Source organism: Oreochromis niloticus, linkage group LG15 (assembly GCF_001858045.2).
Source record: "Oreochromis niloticus isolate F11D_XX linkage group LG15, O_niloticus_UMD_NMBU, whole genome shotgun sequence".
NCBI classification, from domain to species: Eukaryota; Metazoa; Chordata; class Actinopteri; order Cichliformes; family Cichlidae; genus Oreochromis; species Oreochromis niloticus.
Window position 1 is genome coordinate 721,860 of NC_031980.2, and position 21,255 is coordinate 743,114.

General features: G+C 40.9%; 2 protein-coding genes across 3 annotated transcripts in view; both read left to right on the forward strand.

The window, feature by feature from the left end:
* The window catches only part of snap25a (synaptosome associated protein 25a), a 37,413-nt gene extending 22,977 nt beyond the window's left edge, over positions 1-14,436 (forward strand). Inside the window, exons 4-8 of one of the 2 annotated variants that reach the window (XM_005449858.4) lie at positions 149-197; positions 4,672-4,789; positions 9,799-9,918; positions 11,748-11,892; positions 12,840-14,436. In XM_005449858.4, the coding sequence (XP_005449915.1) occupies positions 149-197; positions 4,672-4,789; positions 9,799-9,918; positions 11,748-11,892; positions 12,840-12,908 (501 nt within the window). In that variant the 3' untranslated portion in view covers positions 12,909-14,436. Of the gene's footprint in view, positions 1-148; positions 198-4,671; positions 4,790-5,012; positions 5,131-9,798; positions 9,919-11,747; positions 11,893-12,839 lie in introns of both variants that reach the window. The other variant, XM_003440710.5, reaches the window with a different exon arrangement.
* A 128-nt stretch (positions 14,437-14,564) lies between these two features.
* LOC100696428 (high choriolytic enzyme 1) lies at positions 14,565-18,137 on the forward strand. The gene is made up of 2 exons (XM_003440709.5): positions 14,565-16,109; positions 16,997-18,137. Exon 2 carries the CDS (start codon positions 17,181-17,183, stop codon positions 17,976-17,978), a length of 798 nt encoding a protein of 265 aa, XP_003440757.2. The 5' UTR covers positions 14,565-16,109; positions 16,997-17,180; the 3' UTR covers positions 17,979-18,137.
* The last annotated feature ends 3,118 nt before the right edge of the window (positions 18,138-21,255 follow it).

The following is a 21,255-nucleotide window of genomic DNA, read 5'->3' on the forward strand; positions in this document are numbered from 1 at the left end:
CAAAGAATGCAAAGAAAGGAGCCGAGCAGAGTTTCTCAGTGTGCACGAAAAGCAGCTTCACTGCTTCCCTGAGCTCCTGTAGCCTCATCACTCACCACTGTTTCATGTGATTCTCTTCCTTTTCCACCTCGCTGTCTCCGGGGAATAGAGCAAAGATGCCGGCATCCGGACTTTGGTTATGCTGGACGAGCAGGGAGGTAAGTCTGCATGAGGGGCGATGGCGCAGTGTCACAACCAGAATCGGTGATAAAATGACTACATTCAAATACTAGCAGCGCTACAATTTAGCCTCCACCTTGTCGACATGTTGGTGTTACTTTAGTATTAGAATTAAACGACGTGTTTCATATGCAGTTGCTTGCTTTTATTTGAGCATTTCCAAACTAATTCATTTTTTCCTTAAAGGAGTCATTTTGAGTTGTTTGATTTGTTGCATGTTTTCTTTGACTGGTGAAGGTTCAACATGGTTTCCTTCTTTCTTTCAGCTTCTTTTAACATTTGTTTTCTTTGGCTAACATTTTTCTTTGTACTTTGCCTAACTGCTTTGACTTTGCCGGCAGCGTTTTACTGTTTTTCTGAGCTGAGGACGACGGTCAAAGGAATTGTCATGAGTGCCAAAAGTGAAACAGATCCTGTTAGGAAGATTTAATGCCAACAACCGCAGGAATAAAACCTTACAGCTCAACAACTCATTGTCAAGGAACCGGGCGATGACTTTGTCCCTGTGGGTGCTGCTGGCAGTGTAACCTCCAGGCTGTTCTCAGATCTGTTTAAAAGAAATAAATACATTTAAAAATATATACTTACATGACTTATTATGCTGCTTTATATCACAATAAAGGCAAACAGGTCTGAGGACAGCTAACCTGGCCTTTCCAGCCCTCCAACAGTCCAAACGATCGATTTAGCTGGTAATGACAAAACATTCGATCTATCAGCCCACGTACGGATTTGTACAATCCCTGATTAGATGCAATAAATGAGAACGTCGGCTCACAGTAACCTTATCATTTCTAATGTGAAGTGAAGGTGGTAGCAAGATATTTAGACTCTTGGCAAGTCGAGAGATCTCAGTTTTCTATTTCTGGGAAAGCTTGTAAACCAGAGCAGCCCAGTAAGAGGCCCAACTGCACCAGCATCACTCGGGGAGAGGAAAGCTCCATCCCTCCTCCAACTCTCCATTTAGCCTTGCTGCCCCGAGTACTGCAGGATCGTTTGCAACAGCTGACAGGACACAGGAGCCCGAGCTGACCTATGACCCCAGATGATTGTTTTTTTGCACCTCTGCAGCACTTGATGCTGTAGTCAACATTTACAGGCTGATGAGCTTCACCTCTGATGAAAATCATTTCAATTTGAACTTGAAGCCATCGCTGATCTTTATTTCGTATCATTCTTTAATGATTACCACACACTCAGTGTCATTACCCACTTCTCTGTAATACCACTAACACAATATGATGTCCTTTATTACCATAACTGAATGTAAACCAGGGATTTTACAAATTTGGGGAAAAAAAAATCAGTAAAGTAGTTTCTCAGTCCACTCCATATTTAACCGTGCCTCACCCTTCACTCACCCATCGGCCCGTCCACCAAACCAGCATGACAACGATGCTCACTGACCACACAGCAGTCAGATTTAAAGTCCTGTCAGTTACACTGAATCATTGTTAAAGCCACACAAACAGTTTTCAGTTAAATAGCCCCGCTGTAACGGCAGCAAAAGGTGTGCTGCTCAGCTCACACCTTCATCTGCAGCTCATAAGGGCCACATGCTGCAGCTGTCACTAATATGCAAATAATCCAGTAGCTGTAAAATGTTTAAATTCTTCCAATTTTTACATGTTAAATTAGAGAAAGGAAAACTGAGCAGCTTCCCTGCAGCTTACAACCAAAGAAAGAGAAAATCCTTGTTTTTTTCAGCAAAAGCTCTTCAGCTATAATCGACCGTCCTCCCATTTTCCTATGGAAATATCTCAGTAGAATTTTATAATACAGCCTGTGACTGTCACTAAATAAATGGGATTTCAATGTATTTTATTTGAAATGACAATTTAGTTACAATTACCTATAATACTCAAAGGTAGGTATGCTAGGATACATCAGGGGTAATACATCAGATTTCTGCAGAAAACAAAGAAATAATAACTAGAGATGGGCCGATCCGATATTACGTATCGGTATCGGTCCGATACTGACCTAAATTACTGGATCGGATATCGGAGAGAAATAAAAAATGTAATCCGATCCATTAAATATCACAAAAACACCTCACAAAACTTGCGACACGATGTAACTCGGCTCATAACCGTAGCACGTCGGAGCAGTGTGCCTCATGTGATAGAGCGGCTGTGTGTATTTGTAGCCTCGCTACCAAACCAGCATTTCATCTCCGAGGAAGTTATCCCAGAGAGAAGTAAAGCAAGTGTGTAAGTTCATCTCTGAATGTTAGTAAAGCGTTCCCACGTTAAGCTTAACAACCGATATATGGAGCGACTGCCTCTCTCTCTCTCCCTCTCCTGCCGCTACTTCAATCATGAAACTGATCAATGATCAGCTGATCGGCTTTCCTGTCGCGAGTCCGTCTCTCTTGTTTGTTTTTGGCCCACTTTGCACCAGAAAGAGGAAACCAGCGGCTGAACAACAGCAGCACGTTTAAGCTTGATAAGCTGTTGTTAGAATTTATTTAATATTACTTTCTACACCAGGATCCTTTTCTACGTAGCTGACGGCTGGTAACTGTGCAGGGGCGGATCTAGCAAAGTTTAGCCAGGGGGGCCGATAGGGCATGAACAGGGAAAAGGGGGCACAAAGACATACTTTTCTTTCTTATTCTCATTTAAAATGTCTAGCTTTTAATAAATAATTATCTGAATCTTACACCCAAAGTTTTAATCTGATGTAAAATGTATAGAAGTCCATTACTGTATATAGTAACTGTTAAGTCTAATATACCCTAGTAAGCTATAGTACTTTTTCCTTTGGGAAGGTACCATCTGTGCAGTCTGCAATTCTGTTGAAGAAAGATGTTGAATCTATTTAATTATTCTTGAAAAATAATTTATTTCTGTGCATTTTTTTTCACCCTGCATCAAATTAAAGTTGATTACATCGATTAAGCATCATGAGGTGGAGGGTGGGGGGTGGTTCCCTATTTTTTTTTTTTTTTTTGCTGGGAGTTTCCAACCCTATTAGTTAGGTTGCTTAATATTTCTGCTAAGTACTCTTTAAAATACCAGAATAGGGAGGATGGAGCAGGTTTAAGTTTATTAGATTGATCAGTGTTGCTGAACTATGAAATATTTTGGGTGCAGTGTATTTTTTACATACAGGTATAACAGAATAGCTTTAGTGTTGTTGTTTATTTAAACTTGAGTATGAACTTATACAAAATGCAGCAAGATATTAAAAAAAACAGTTTTATTGATTAAAAAACACACTATATCGGATTCATATCGGTATCGGCAGATATCCAAATTTATGATATCGGTATCGGACATAAAAAAGTGGTATCGTGCCATCTCTAATAATAACACTAAGTAAATTTAAGTATGGAGAAAGTAACTTTTACGTTGCTCATAATTTAAGGTTTTTTTACAGGAAAGGAGACAAAAGTAAAGTTAAATACTACATCAGTAATTTTAGCTCTGTGTGATGTCCTGATGATTTGGGTGGGTAAAAAAAGTAGTTTGTAAGTAAGTTTGGGATGTGGACCGTATCATGGAGTGGTTTACCCTTAACTAAAGGAAAGGAACATTTTTAAGTTATGTTTGAACAGTGATTGTGAAAAAGAAAGTTAGACTTGGCTTCATCGTTATAGGGTCACACTGGCCTCCAGATTTTGGTTGTATTTACTGTTTTGTAGTTTGGTAACGGAGAACAGTCCTTAGCACGCGTCTGTTGGTAAAATAACAAGACAAGAATAACAGAACAAACATCAGGCACATCAACAGAATGAATAAATAAAGATGAAACAAAGATGCTAAAAGGCTAAAAAGATGAATTTACTCAAAGTACAGCCAAAGTATCGTTCCCACAGAGTGGGATATAATTGCATTTAATTTCAAATAGTAAACATTGAAATTCCAGTTAATTACGAGGGAATTAAGCCCTTATTATAAAGTATTACCAGGATTTCTCCCACTAAGCCTTCATGTTCTGGCCGTCTGCGACTGATACTGGAAGTGATGGGAGCATTTATGCTGGCTCTCTCTAAAACTGAGAAAATGTGCCAGCCGGGTATAAACTGGTACTAAAACCTGGGTTTTGTATGGGAAGTATGGTTTTCATGCAGACCCAGAGCAGCTGTTTGCTCTTATCCCCTTTTTATTGTCTTTATCCTGAGCTGACAGTCTGCTGGATCAGATTTGAGATTGAGATTGATCTATTGATTTGTACGCCGATTTCCCCCAGAAATCTCTGCTGAAACATTTACAGTTTCAATCAAATTAACCAAGAAAATAAAGAGATAATATTTACTTTCATTATTGGATTGTTGGGGACTCACGTGGACCATTTTTCTGTATTTTAGCCTTTCAAAGTGATGCACTCTACACTCAGATACACACCAGAGTACAAACGCCTCACTTGCTGCACATCATGACTCATATTTCTGTCAATCAGTCAATGAAATTCATTCCACTACTGTCATCCCTTTGTCCTGACCAGAGCAACTCGATCGTGTCGAAGATGGCATGAACCATATCAACCAAGACATGAAGGAAGCCGAGAAAAATTTAAAAGATTTAGGGAAATGCTGTGGGCTTTTCATATGTCCATGTAACAAGTAGGTACTGATAATGTGCCCCAAAGGTCCTTTACATATGTGGTGGCGTCCAGTTTTTCCTTTTTTTCTTTTTAAGTTTTTGTTTTACTTTCTTTCGTCATAGTGTCTGAAGTTGTTGTCTTCTCTCCTTTGTCCTCTCTTTATCTCTTTCTTTCTCTCCTCTTCTCTCTCTCTTCTCCTTCTGCTTCGTTCTGTGGGGGATAAATGACTTGTGTTTAATCAGAGCAACTGGAGCGCATCGAGGAGGGAATGGACCAAATCAATAAGGACATGAAGGATGCAGAAAAGAATTTGAACGATCTAGGGAAATTCTGTGGTCTTTGCTCCTGTCCATGTAACAAGTAGGTGCTGCTTGCCTGCCTGCCTGCCTGCCATTTAAAATTAAGAACAAGTATCTAAGAAAAATAAAACCGAGGTAGAAGTGGCATCACAATGGCCATCAGCCAATAGTCTGCTCTACTCCAGCTCCAAATAAACACTGAGCCTGGCCCACAATGTGGAACGATTAACTTTAAAAACGTCCCTATTCAGGCCGTCCACTTAAAGTCGAACTGAAATTAAACATTTCCAGTTGCAATATGACGATTTTTTTAAAAACCCAAACATCTAAAACAATAACGTGATTTCCTGTAACAGTACGTGACCCTCGTTAGGCCCAGTCATGTTGGTTAGTTAGCACTTTTTCTTTTACTTCCACCTGATCTTATCTTCTTTTATTTAAATATTTATCAATATTTGCTGATTCAGTAGCATCTCCCACACCCTGGTCTTGCTAGCATTAGCCGTCTTATTGTCAAATAAGGTAACAAATGACTAGACTATTAAAACATACACTACATATGATGACCTGCAGAAAGTGCTGAAGGTTTAGCAAATTATGGAGTCTAAGTACCTTATAAAGTTAGTACATGTGCAGTGTAGTATATGCATGAAATACAGAGTAAATATAAAGTACATTCAAAGTAGTGTACAGGGTATACAGAGTAGTGTATGAAATTGTATATTAGAGTAGTGTACTATTATACAGAGTAGCATACACAACAGCAGCTTACAGAGTAGTGCACAGAGTCGTAAGGAACAAGCGTGGAGAGCACCAAACCTTCATTTAAATCAGTCCTAAAACAGTTACAAACGCCATTTATATACATTTTTGGTTATTTTTGAAGTTTTCTTGTTTTGTTTTTTAACAATAGTGATCTGTAATTTCAGTTCGACTTTAGAAAAACTAAAAATCAATAAAAAATCTGATAATTTTTTTGCATTCTGCAGATGATTGTGGGCACATGCAGCAGCCTTGGGTTCTTGTGGTGCTTGTCCACTGGATTGGCATCTAACCAAAGCAGACTTAGCATAGCAAACATACTTGATGCATGCTCAGTCGTCCAGGTAAGGAAATCCCAAGAAGGTGATTGTGTTCATCTGGACGTTTTCAGTGGGAGAAACGTTTCGTCACTCATCCAGGTGACTTCTTCAGTGTCAGCTGATCATTGATCAGTGAATTGGCATATTAATGACCATAAACTGACCTCACAGCCCATTCTTCATTCAGTGGTGCTGGTTTCAGTCATTGTGTAAATGTCCTGTTTATAAGGTTGGAAACCTGCAGTCAGCTGAGACTGAAGAAGTCACCTGGTGAGGATGAAACGTTTCTCCCACTGAAAACGTCCAGAGGAACACAATCACCTTCTTTGGGCATAGCAAACATAGTGTCCCAGAATTTATAGCTCCCCAACTGGGAGCATCTCATAGTCCAACAGTCTGAACCATCACCGAACAATTGACCTCGAAAAGCTGCTAAAATTCTTCCAAAGTTAAAATTGCGAAGGTAACCATCCAAATTCACTACCCAGATTTTTACATACCTTGTACGGTCAAATCAGGCTTATACAAATCTACTGGTGAGACCCAAATTCCATAAAGTCGAGCTCTAAACGTCCAGTCCTCCACGTACTATCAGCTCTCCCCCACCCAGCCAAGGCCATGCTTCATCAATAAGTGCCTCTCTTCCACCAAGTGCCATATTCTCTAAGCTTCCACTTCTCCAAACAGCAATGGGAGTCGTTTACATGCAGGTGTAGCCACTGTAGAAGTCCCACTTGTAGCAGTCGTATCGATTCCTTCTGAAGAGGGTTTTTTCTCATTATTGATGCATGGTGGTGGGAAGATGGGACTTCTACAATGATACCAATGCAGCTGCTGACCTTCCCAATTATAAAAAGTACTTAGATTTAACCAAAGAGCAGGGCTGGGGCTCCAGAAGCATCTTGGCACTTAGATCATCCTAATGTGTTGACTCCAGATGGAAATTTAGCGATCTTGGTCCCAAAATGCCTTTGGCCAGCCTGGTCCAGGACTGGTTGACACTTCTCCTCATCTGCATGATCTCTACCACCACCACACTGCTCTGACATCCAGTAGATCCTCACCTGTTTGCAGGCAATGAGACCTTTCTGTTTCCCGTTGAACACCCCCTCCCCCACTGCCTTCTAAGAGCCACCGAGCACCAATAACATGGAATGACTGGCGAGCATGACCCTTTGAATGCTCATGCATGCATGATGATGTAACTCATAACAGCAATGCTACACATGATGATGCTAAGATCATGATGTTGATGTTTACAATGAAAATGATACTGATGGTGATCCTGATGAACAGCAATCGTTTTGTGCCAAACTCACATCGGAGCGTGTTTGGATTTCATTTGTGAGCAGAGCTATCGTTTTGTAACTTTATGGGTTGGACCAAATTCAAAGACATACAAAGAAAAATAAAGTTAACTGAAGTCCCTGCTTGGCAAAAGATGGAAAAGAACAAAGAATGGCTTCCAAAGGGAAGATAAAAGAGAAATGCTGCATAACAAAACAGTCAAATGCTCGAAGTATGGCAGCGAACACGTTGGAAATAGGAAAGAAATGACAGAATGACACATTCAGAGCAAATGAGAAAAACAGGAGTGATCTGTGGTGTAGCTTGCAGCTAGAAACTGGGCTAGGACACATGCGCAGTGAGATATTTTTAGGAACGTAGTCAGGGTCGATGTATAAAATGGGTGCATCATGCCACAGCACTGTGTGCAGGACCCTTGTTTCAGTGTGGGTCCGCTCTGGTTCTGCTGCAGTTAGTCTGCAGTGCCACCTCTCCTGCAGAGCGCTGTGCTAATTTAGCCTTTATCCCACACTGGCTGCTAAACACTGATGTTTGCTAAGCTCCCTTTCCTGCAGGGAACTCGCTCACATGTAGGTCAGCCATATCAGATAGTGGCAGGATAGCCTGCTGGGATATTGACTCAAACTGCCTGCACACATAGCAGGATGCTGAAAGATATACATTTGACATAATTTAGTGAGATGTTTTTTCAGCGCTGCTGCTCACTGTATCTCCTGATCCCTTCAGCATGCTGGCTGTCTCTCAGAATTAGCAGACCCCAGATTTCCTTCTTAAAGGCTTCATGTTGTGGCCGTGTGAATGCCACTCATGATCTGGTGGGGGATTGCTCGAGTTGCAGGTCGCTCAATAAATGAGGCAGAATGACTTCAGTCTTACCACGAGTCCTGCAATACTCATACCATCTAATCAGATCATCTCTGCTCAATCAGAGAAAATCTGATTAGAAATGTGCAGTATATCCTTTCTGAGACAGCAGGAAAGTAAATTGCAAATTAAAGTTTTACAGAAGGAGAGGAGATTAAAAAAGATGAGCAGAAAGAAAGAAGAAAACAGATGGAAAGATAGAGGACTTAGACAAGGGTAGAGTGTGTGTTAATCATATTGGTGTGTGTCAGCAGGGACAGGGCGCTCAGCGAAGCCTTGCCTCAGTCCATTTCTATTAATAAGAGCAGTGTAGGAGGCGGCTGAGCCATTGCCATCCCTGATACAGCTAGGATACATCCACACAGCACTCCATGGTTATAAAAACTTAGGCACTGCGATCCAAGCAAAGAAGTGGCAGAATGCTGCTGAATGGACAGGAACATGTTCAGATATGTGAATAGTTACACAGACGGCATCGACAGCGCCTTAGAGCTCTAACTAAAGAGACACTGTTACCTTCCACTCCATCTACCTGCTGTGTGGAGCCAAAACAGATGCTGAATGTGACAGAGTGAGCTTTGATAGGCCGAGCAGCCGAGCTGCGATTGTGCTTCGTGTTAGCACAGCTGTACAGACGCAAGCAGATGTGACTTTCATTGAGAGATAAGCTGAGTCACAACCATTACCCCACTCCTCTCTCTCACCGCCTCAACTGGCTAACATGACCAGGACTCTGTGACATATAAAGACATACAGGTGTGGGGGGTGGGTGATGCAGGTGGTTCAGGAACAGGTAAACGAGGCGTTATTCTCTGCTGACTCCCTCCAGTTTCTTGTTTTGTTTTTTTCTCCTTCTTCTTGTTTCGCAGTTTGTTCTCCGCATTGATCGTCGTCCCTCCCAACAACGTGACAGTCCTGTACACTCTGTGTTGTGTGTCTGCCACAAGCTCTGTCTCTTCTCTGTTTTCTGTCACACTGTGGGAGTGGGGTGTGCTTCACTGTTGCAATAACACAGAAGTATGCTGGTTTAGGACAGAGAGAAGGAATATGGCTAGAACATGCTATGTTAAGACACGAAATGACACAGGACTGAATGTCTTAGCGTACAGGGCTTGCCTGATTCTGAACAGTATGTTATATACCTGCAATATAACATCACACACATAAGTACTGTGTTACAACAGAATGAGCCTGTACCTACCAAACCCAATCTACCAGCCAGTCCATGCCTGCTATGCTTTGCTCGACCTTAGTCTAGTCCCCACCATATATTTATGTGCTGGTTGCATGAAACCAATTAACACTGTGTGTCAGCTACATGCTAATATATTTATATATGTGCTGCTGCAGTACCTCAGATCCAAGGCTCTCTTTGTTAGGTTTGACTAATTGGAAGCCAGCCTGGTTGAGGTAAATGGCGAGTCACTTATTTCAAACTGTTGAGTAACTTTCTCTCCGTCACTGCCGGTGGCCAGGATGAAGAGCGGAGCCAGCAAGGCCTGGGGGAATAACCAGGACGGGGTGGTGGCCAGCCAGCCCGCCCGCGTGGTGGACGAACGCGAACAGATGGCCATCAGCGGAGGCTTCATCCGCAGGTAGGAGGAACGCTTGAGTGTTGGATGGAAATCACAAATGTGCGATTTTACGGGGCACATTCATCTTGTCTGGAATATTTCGAGGCAAGATGAGGGTAAATGTGCACATGGCATTGTTTTTGGCCTCACCGGCACCCCGACTACTCTAGCAAAGTAAACCAGCCTTTATGTAGCATAAAGATGTCAGTCCGCTCTCATCAGCCACTTTGTTAGGTGCACTGTTCTAGTACTCTTACTTTTCCTAAAAGAACTGCCTTAATCCTTCATGCCATAGAATTAAAAACATGCTGGAAACAATCCTCTGAGACTTTGGTCCATATTGACATATTAGATCCATACTGCTGCTATAGACCCATGATCCAAATTTCCCGCGCTCTGTTAGATTGAGATGTGGTGTCTGTGGAGATCATTTGAATACAATGAACAACACTGTCAGGATCTCCAGAGCAGTAATGATTTGATCTTTGTGGGCAGGGAAGGGATACACATGATCAGCAATAATACTCAACAATGCTGCAACGTTTCATCAATAATCAAGTGTACAAAAGAAAATCCCATCACTAGATCACCACCAGCCTGAACTATGACTCCATGCTTTCATAGTGTTTGTGCCAGATTCTGAGCCTACCATCCAAATGTCACAGCAAAAAGGTTTCTGTTTGAAATATCCTGCTATTTTTCATCATTTCCTAAGCTTTCCTTCAGCTCACTGCCAGTAACCATTACAACCATGTACACGGATAATCGATTATTCCACTTTTTACGTACAGTCGACCTTGGTCAGTATTTAAATGTACCCACACAGGTACTAACAGGTACTGACATCAGCTCTACTTTTAGCACTTTAGTGATACTTAATGTTACAACAGGTGTGAAAGAGCAAATGAAGGCATTCCTACTTAAATACCATCGACTAATAGAAAAAACACAAGTCACCAGTTCAGCGTCTACTGAAGGTCGAGCTACATTAGCTACATGAACAGCTGTAAATGCACTGAAAGGAAAAGTCAGATAAAGATGAGGAGCAGCAGAAAAAAACATTTATTATCTGATTCTTGTCTCGTTGTCTTCATATGTAATCAGATTACGTGATGGAGAACTATAATACTGCCCAAAGGTTGGTTGCCAGATATTTGGCTCCTCCTGATGTACTTACCGCGCTGTCATTTGTCAGTCAGTGGTTTTCTTCACTCGCACCTGTATTTGTTGCATTATTTTAAGTCGACATCAGTCTAACTCGGCACCAAAGCCTCACACTTTGCCAGTTTGTTGATGGATCCAGTCACTGAACATTTAGTCGACATTTTCAACGACCTTTTTGTCCAATTACACATAAACGAAGCAACTTTCATGTCTGGAAAACAGTTTTATGTAAATTCTTGATATGTAAAGATTTCACAGAAATTATTTTAACATTATGTTTTTGTTGACTGGTAAATCATTTCTTTGACTTACACAATCACTACACAATATTCAGTCTGTGCACGGAGTAAAGTTATCCAAATCTATATTCTTGAGAACAGCACAGGCTTTAGACTTTAATGTGGATATTAGATTATATCATATTTCACATTCAGTTTTTTAAATCTAATATGTATCTATATATTTGAAAGATTAGGAATTGTATATCCGGATATTTAACACTGTGACATTGTAATATTAATAAACAAACACAGTGAAATACTGCAGTAAACAGGATCCTTCCTGAGGTCAGAATCTGCTCTTTGGAGGTTCAGAGGTGAAATCTGGACAACAGCGTCTCAGACTGCAGTGGCAGTATGTGCTGCACTGGTTTCCTGCAGAGTTAAATGTGACCTTTTGTATGGTAGGGTAACAGACGATGCCCGGGAAAATGAGATGGATGAGAACCTGGAGCAGGTGGGTGGCATCATTGGTAACCTGCGCCACATGGCCCTGGACATGGGCAACGAGATCGACACCCAGAACCGCCAAATCGACAGGATCATGGAGAAGGTACGCGCACATGACGAGATACAGATTTCACAGCTTTTCAGCTTTTTCTTCAAACGCACCGGGTTCACGTAATCGCCAAGTTGAGTTATTTTGCTTATTTAGTGATTTGGCTCCTTGCAAATATAACAGTATTGGACCAGTGTGGACGAAGGAAAAGCTTGGAAAGCCTGGTTTGTATACGACACCAGCTCAGGTTCAGAAAGCTCAGCCAGGTTTGGTCTTTTATAGGCTGCAAGGTATTCTCCATGGATATTCCAACATTCACTTACATCCCCCTGTTTTCTGGTTTGGTCTGACTACAACAGCAAGAACATCCAATTGGCCATGATGTGAGGATGTGCGAGAGCGCTGTAAACATGCCTGTGCTAATAAATTTGCATTTACAAATGTTGAAATGCTGGTGATTAGTTAGAAAATTTTAAAATAATGTCCAGCCTTAATGCTTAAATAACTTAATGCCTTTAACGCAGAACTGTGCAACTCTTAATACTAAGATATAAAGGAATGACACTTTCTCTCATTAAAATCAGGTCAGAGATAAAATGCAGACACGAGCACAGAAAAGTTGTCTTACCTTTTATTTTCTTAAGCATTTCTATATTTAATGGTCTCTTTGTATAATGTATAATGGAGTCTTTTAAAAAAGCTCCATCTCTACGACGCCAAAAGTAAAATGAAAAGTTTTTGTAACTTTTTGGATATTTTGCATAAAAAAGATGAGATGCTGAAATCCTTCTTTGTGCACGAGTTAAACGCTCAAACATCATATGTCAAACTGATTGTCCAGTTTGAGCATATAAACCATTGAACATGTCATCAGCTGCAGCTATGGCCTAAATCTATCTAACCGGGTACTAAACATAGCGATAAAATACCAAAATATGGATCTGTGGAATAAACAAAGCCCTCTCATTACTTTTTGCTGTAAAAATCTTCCTCTCTCACAGGCCGAGTCCAACAAGACCAGGATCGATGAGGCCAACCAGCGCGCCACAAAGATGCTGGGCAGTGGCTAAACGCCCGGAGTCCGGAGCGTGAACGTCGCGACGTCCCGCGCCACGCATCGACAGGCGCTGACATGCTTTCATCATGGTATTGACCTTCTAGGTTTGCACACATGCACATATCACCTCCCCGCCCATTGTAAATGTTGTTCTGTGTCGTCTGTCGAGCTTTTTCAAGATGATTGTCCTCGTAAAAAGATGATTTCTTATACTCCGTATATCATTCTTTCCAAAGGTTGTATATAGTGCTGACTTGATGGATCTCTAGCTCACCTGTGAAGTTTTTAATCTCTATGTCAAAAATATATATATATATCACATATCATATATATATATATATATATATATATATATATATATATATACACACACACACACACGAGTACACTGCTCTGGATGACAAGTATATAATAGGAATGCTATACAAGCTGTTTGTTTTTCTTCCTTTTCCTTTTCGGTATCTCAGTATCGTCTTAGTAAAACTGTGTCATTACATATAGGCTACTGTCATGCTCCTTATTTTGGTGTTGTCACAAAAACGGCGGGAGAAGAGCGATGGCAAACATGAGTCACTAAGCGGCGGTACAGTTGGGCGGGACAGCAAAGAGCACTTACAATCAAAAGGCAGTCCTTGGTCCATTTTCCTTCATCGCAATCATACTGAGTTACTGTTTAGACAATGTGCAACTAGACTCTCTGTAGCTGTATTAGACATTGCATTCCAAGTGATGTGAATTGTGCGTTCTCTGCATGACAAATGGTAGATTTTAGTCTTATAAATAAAACCTGTCTGAAAAAATATATATAAAAAATGATAACATGGCAGTAGCAAATTGACAAAACGCATGCTCGGTATTAGGACACAGTTTATTGTTCCATACTCCTGCAAGTTTGCAATAGTGCCACTCTTTCTGTCTCGATATATTTACCGACTGTGACCATCTCGTTGTACAATAATGCAAAAGGGATCAAAAAAGTGAGATGAAGTTGAAACAACTGAGGACTTTGGGTTGTATTGCAAAAAAATGACCTGTTTTCTAAATGATTATGCAGTTCAGCGATGAAGATGTTGATTATATGATGAAAGCTGAGGACTGGTTGTGTACTGTATCATAGGTTTTGGATGCTCTGAAAAAAAATAAACGTTTGCAATGTAAAGCAAAGACGCATATTTCTGAGAGACCTTACTTTTATAAGAAAACTGTATCTGTAAGTTTATTCTCCCCGTGTGGTTTGTTATTGGTAAAATAATGACAATATTAAATAACAATTACGACTATACTCTGAAACAAAAAAATACATACAAATGGGTTTTTTTGTTGCTTCTGTACTTTAGAGCTATGCACACCAAATCGCCAAAATGTCAAGTAGTTAGAGTAAGGTGATGAATTACCTAAACCTGAATGACACAATAGGTTAAACTGTGAGATTGATGTCCTCAACGCATGTAATACTAAAGACTCCCTCTCTGTATCCTGTCAGTGTGTGAAGTGGTGGACATTTTGTAGCTAGCTGAATTGATTAAAAGTAATAAACCCTAGTTGCATCCGTGTCTGTCTTTATTGCTTAGAGACTCTAATCTCAATCTCTAAAGTCCAGGGTGGCATTTACCCAAACTACTGCTCACTTTTTAGATTACAACTTATGCAGCAGACAGTCCACCCGATGGCCCTGGTTTCTCTAAACAAGAAGCCACCAGCAGTCCAGGGATACACTGACACTTTAGCTTTGGAGTAAGTTTAATATATGAGAAGAGCCACACTGAAAGGCGAGAAGTGATTCCTAAAGAGCCAAAACATTCAGAAATGTCAGCTGAGGAAAACACAGTAAATACAGAAGTTTCAGTCGAATAACCAAAACTGCTAAAGTTTACCCCCCCTTCTTAAAGACCTATATTTAAAACCTGTAAAAGGTTTTATTGTTTCATAATAAAAAAAATTACGAATCCCTTCTGCTATCCTTTTTACCTTTCACCTACAGCACAAAACTGATTAAAAGAACATTTGGACCAAGTTTAACAAAAACAGTTGTCACATTAAAAAAAAGATTTACACTTTTTTTCCACATCAACTGATTTATCCACAATGTTTGTCATTTTCTGATATATTTTGCTTGAAACTGCCAAAATTTCCATATAAGCAAGTTACATGCTAAATATTAGCTAAACTTCCATGTAGATTAGCTTACCTCAGTGCAAAAACAAAGTAACTTACCTGTGATTTGTGTTGAATCTACAGAAAAAACAAATCAAGTTTTGTTTTACAGTTGCTATGATGGGCTAGCTAGCTAGCTACTAGCTGTAGCTTTATGTTTAGTGAACAGACCAAGCAGAAAACTCTGGGGGCTAAAAATTAAAGTGCAAAAACTGCAGGTCTTCTATCTGAGTCCAAACTGTTCCCCACTGTCCCCATTTCAAAATGCCAATCTTTACCTCAGAAATTAACATATTTAAGCCAAGTGTATATAGCTGATTTCAACCTCTATTAAAAAATATAAGGAGGGATTTTTTGCTAACTCGCTCATTTAAGTCTTATTATAGCTCAAACAAGGCATTTCTCAAATATGGGTACAAAAACAACTATGGCAGCGATATCCTAAGGTTTCAAAATGGCAGCCAGTCAAGGATATTGACAATCCTCAGCCATGTTTGCTGTTAGCCAAATTTAGGTTACCCATGTTGGTTTACTGGTGATGGTTTTAATGGGATTAGCTAACTTCTCAGTAAATGCTAACTGAATGCTAGGGGAACGTAATTGGTCAGTGGCAATGCTGACCCTGGACCAACATCAAATTGTGTGCATCAAGCTTCTCATTTGAGCCAGATGTGCTATATGGACGAAAGGATTTAGCCACGCCTCTTAGAATTCAGGTGTTTTCTGCTCCATTGCCACAAGTGAAACTCAAGCAGCTAGCCATGCAGGTGCCTGTAGAAATATTTGTGAAAGAGTTGGTCATTCTGACGTTTACTGAATTAAACTGTGCTACTGTAGTAGGATATATATTTGTCCATATAGTGTACCAGAAGAATGTCATGATTTAGACTAAATGTGGCCTGATGATGGTGTTGTGGAAAGTTTGTAATGTACATCAATGACAGCAACGTCAGAAGACGCTCTTTCTCTTTGGGACACACATAAATGTGAGCACCTGATTCCTAATGAAGACAAATCGTGGATGGAAGAACAGAAGGACTCAATGACCGAAGAACAAAAGGTAAACCTTAGATTTTCTGAAAACAAGAGAAAATTGTATAAATTATTACAATAATGATGCATTTCAGCCAAGTTTAACAGAAAAAAACTAAACCTTTGTAATGAACCAAATCCATAATTACTTACTACGGTACACAAAAAGCATTTTATTCACATTTGTTTCCTCGTTTCGTTTGAAGTCAAATGCTTTCAAATGTTCATTCTAGTAAAATCCAATGTATGAAAGTTTATAGCTCATTTAATGATTTGACTTTCCTTCATACAAAGCACAGTATGAGAGACAAAACACGAATAAAATATTTGACAGGAAGCCAAAATAAATAGATGAGAACTGGACTAACCTTCCTCGTTGATCTGAGCAGTAAAGTTATCAAGTTTCTTTAGCGAGTTTTTTTTTTTCAGCCATTTAATTATTGGTCTGACCAAAATTTTGTTGTATTTCAGTTTTGCACTTTGTCTGTAGTGTGATTCTAATGTGTACATGTTCTATAAAAATGACAGGACTAACATACATATATATATATATATATATATATATATATATATGACAATGTCAATAAATAATTGTTTGAAATAATTCTTTCAAGGTTCAGGCTTTACAGGGATGATTTATGGTATGAACAGCAGATTGAAACTATTTTAACTGTGTTAATGAGAGAAAAACACAACAACTGGAAAAGTCTTGTGAATTTTTCATTGTGAGTTATTTGACTGTCCAAAATAAGAGTGAAACTAAAGGTGGTTGCAAATGCAGAATTTGAGGACTTTTTGGTTGTAGAAGTTTCTGATGTGTAGTTAAACAAGTCCCACCCAGTAAAGTAACTGTGTTGATCCGTCCACAGACCTGACATAACACAGCATGTTGAAAGAGTAGGTTTGTCTGTGCAGTCCTCCCTTCTCAGGTTTGTTTAGGCCCAGCGATGTGGACCCCAGCCCATAATCCTCCTGCAGACACACCTGTAGAGGAGAGTATAAAGACCCGAGACTCAACTGTGTCCGGCACGAAGCTCCAAGGAGTCTCTCCACAGCAGCTCTGCAAAGAAGCTCCACAGCTACCAGACCCACTCTGAAGATGAGTCCCTCTGTCAGCCTGCTGCTGCTGCTCCTGCTCAGCCTCTCTCAGGCTCATCCTCTCATGGAGGAAAGAGGAGGAGGAGAGGGCCAGGTGGAGGAAGACCACACCACTGATATCACCACCAGGATTCTGACCGCAAACAATGGCAGCAATGAGATCCTGCTGGAAGGAGACATCCTGCTTCCAAAAAGCAGAAATGCCATTAAATGCCAGAGTTACCAGAGCTGCCTGTGGCAGAAAGACAACAACGGCCTGGTGACGATTCCCTTCACCATCAGCAGTGAGTACAGCAGCGGGGAAAGGCAGCTGATCAGAAATGCCTTGCAGTCCTTCCACAGCCAGACTTGTGTCCGCTTTGTCGACCGTCAGTACCAGAACGACTACATCAGCATCGAGAGCCAGAACGGATGCTTCTCTCCTCTGGGCAGACAGGGAGGGAAACAGGTCCTGTCTCTCAACAGGCAGGGCTGCATCTACTTTGGCATCGTCCAGCACGAGGTCAACCACGCTCTGGGCTTCCAGCACGAGCAGACCAGGAGCGACCGCGACTACTACGTCAGGATCAACTGGGAGAACATCGACCCACAGATGGCCTACAACTTCGACAAGCAGGACACCAACAACCTCAACACTCCCTACGACTACTCCTCCGTAATGCACTATGGAAGAACAGCCTTCTCCATCAATGGCGGGGACACCATCACCCCCATCCCCAACCCCAACGTCCAGATTGGCCAGAGGCAGGGCATGTCCTACTGGGACATCACAAGGATCAACCTGCTGTACGGCTGCTGAAAACACACGTTAACTTGTCTGATTTGAGCTTTTCATTTGTTCCCAAAGGTTCTTTTATCAATGTGTTTTCATTGTGTTTACTGTGTTAATTTTCTCTTCTTCTTCTTCTAACTTTGTCTTTAAAAAAGTCAAACACAGAAATAAAGTGCATTGAAATAGTGTTTTGAACATGTGTGGCTTCATCGGGTTAGCAACATTTATATTCCTTTGGTCTGGATCAGATGCTGCTGATGGTGGATCAAAATCTTATGCAACTTTTCTTCAAAATTTCATTGATTTCAACACGATCCCCATCACCGCTGGCCTAAAGCCTACATCGTGACAGAGCCTCTTTCACACATGGCTGTAGGCACTCACTGTTGTACCTCAGTCCTGACTTCCTCCATATATACTGATGATTAGAAGCAAAATCTAATTCAAATTCAGGTTCTGTGTAAGAATTTGTTCCTATTTCTTAGGGAAATTAACTCTAATATCCAGTTTTCTCAAATTATTATTGTTTTTTTAAGGATATTGATGTAGTTTTGCTTGAATAATTCATAGATTATTGCTAAGTGGCTTAACAAACAAAAAAACAATTCCTTCAGGCCCCTGAAGGTGTCCTGTGGTGTCTGGTACCAAGAGTTTACCGAAAGATCATTTAAGTCCTATAAGTTGCAAGTTGGGGCCTCCATGGATCGGACTTGTTTTTCCAGCACTGGAGAATTTGGAAGACAACTCAACACCTCAAGCTCATTGTTGTGCTTCTCAAACCCTTCCTGAACCCTTTTTGCTTTGCTGAAAGAGGCCACATCCATAAGGCAATATTGTTTCCATGAAAGGGTGTACATGGTCTGCAACAATGCTTAGGTAGGTGGTACGTGTCATAGTAGCATCCACATCAGTGGCAGGACCCCAGGCTTCCCAGCAGAACATTGGCCAAAGCATCACACTGTTTTGGAGATCCTCTGGCCCGGTCATCTAGCTATCACAAGCTCGTGTCAAACTCCCTCAAATCCTGAAGCTTGCCAATTATTCCTGCTTCTAACACGTCAACTTTGAGGACAAAATGTTCACTTCCCCCCTGATATATCCCACCAACTAACAGGCATCATGTCACCAACTGTCAGCGGTCATGATGTTATGCCTGATCAGTGTAGAGTCAATCTGTAGGCTTCTGAAAGAAGACAGGACTTAACACATCAGTTTTTTCACAAGTGCTTTGCATTTGTGAAATGAAATGTAGCTAATTATGTCCTTTCCCTCCTCATGAACAAATGAGGGGAAAACACCAGGAAATGAAGAATAAAAAATGGTGTTTATCTATAAATTCCTTTTGTTTTAGATCAAAGTACACAGCTTTTTACAGAGGAGGCGCAGGCTTGAGAGTACTCGAAGCATTAGTGAAAACAAGTGCTGCAGCGTTGCTCCAGAGGAGGATCTCTCTCCCTCTCTCTGGCTCAGGTTCATCCATTATTCAGCAGGATAAAAAACATCCTTGACAAAGACCAGCGGATGTTACTGGAACACGGTGGACTGTTTGGGTTTTGGAGCCACTGTAACAACACACTCTGCCTCATCATATAAACTTGCTCTCGATTCATTCGTTTCCTGATTTATGATGATAAATGTAACATTAAAAAATGCACTGTATGCAGCACTCAGTCAGTAAATGTTTGACTATTGATAGAAAAAAAGGATACTGTACTGATGAATAAACAATAAACAAATAAAATAGTGTGTAAGTACATATTCCAACAAACGATGCATTCTCATAAACTTATTATTGATGTGTTAAAAAATTCACAGGAGCGGGTTTGTGGAAGCTGCCATGTCCCCCGCTATATTTTAATATAGTGCCCAGGAGGGACACCTGCCTTCCCACTACTGGCATCTAATGTATGTGGCTACACACCAGTGGAGGAGAAGAGAACTTGTAGGTGTTCATGTGCTCTAGAGGGCATACCTGCACCTCCAGACTTAAGATGTGAAGGATCGTACCTGTTTTATCAAGGGTTCCCCATCATGAAAGAAATGAATGTGTGAAGAACAGAGACAACGCCACTGACAGTCATCCTCATCTCCTGAACTGAAGTCAGTGCTCTAACACACAAAAACGTGCATAAACATGCTCATTTATTACCAGTATTGCCACAATCGACAATACTGCTTATCTAATCTACGATAACTGTCAGTAGATTAGACACGCAGTCCATCCATCTCTAGACAGCTGACAACAAGCTGGCTAAACAACAGCAACAGCTGATTATAGGCTAAGGTTTCATGCCAGTTAGGTGCAAGTGTCCTAAAATCTCACTTTACCTCTGATAAACAGTTTGATTACACATTATATGAGTTTATTCACTAAACAGTCCAACAAAGTCGCATCCATTTCAAAGGCAGTTTCACTAACGTTGGCTAACAGCAGCTAACAGAGGCTAAAACAGCAGTGCTTACCAACAACATCTCAGTACAGCCGTCACTGTACACAGGAGTGAACATCTCTGACTCACTGACCTGTATTGGACTCCTTTCACAAAGTTTTACAGCCTCTTCCAGGGTAAATCAAGATGGACGCTTCTCACTCATTACTAACATCCGAATGAAAAATGGACCTACCTTCGACTGGATCCGCCCCAGGAGAAAAACTCAGGAGCAGATCCAGTCCAAACAGTAGTAGAAATACACCCGTTGTAGTGTTTCATGTTTCATGGCTCTCTCTTGGCAGACTAAAGCATCTTTGTCCTACAGCAGCTGCTCTCTTCCATCTGTTCCCTACTCTCACTGCAACACAAACTAAGCAACCACAAATGAACAAGAACTACAGTCAGAAAAACTGTTTCAGTTCTCACAAAATTATCATCACTTGGTTTTGAGTTGAGGTGTTAATTTTTGAGCAATGCAATTTTTAAACATAAAAAAAAAATCAGGCACCAGGTGACAATTCAACCTGTACACTGACAAAGTGTTCTAAGCAAGTACTGCAACCTGCACCTATGAACGGCATACTGTTCATGTATAGATAAGAACACGCTGTTGTCTATGAACGTTTTCTGTCCTGAAGTTGAGTTTTGGTCATTAAAACTTATGTCTGCACTGAGATTTGTGCACAAACTGTATCTGGCTGCAGGCAATCCCCCGAGCGCAAGCAGCATGCCTCGTTTTCCACACGTCCACTCCCTCACAGCCTTATTTGTCACACTACCCCTACCTCGCTCTCCAGTCTCCTCAACTCCACCCCCTCCGTGCCCTAAGCTGTCTCGTTCTTTTTTTATTTTAATGTCTTCTCCACTTGCCT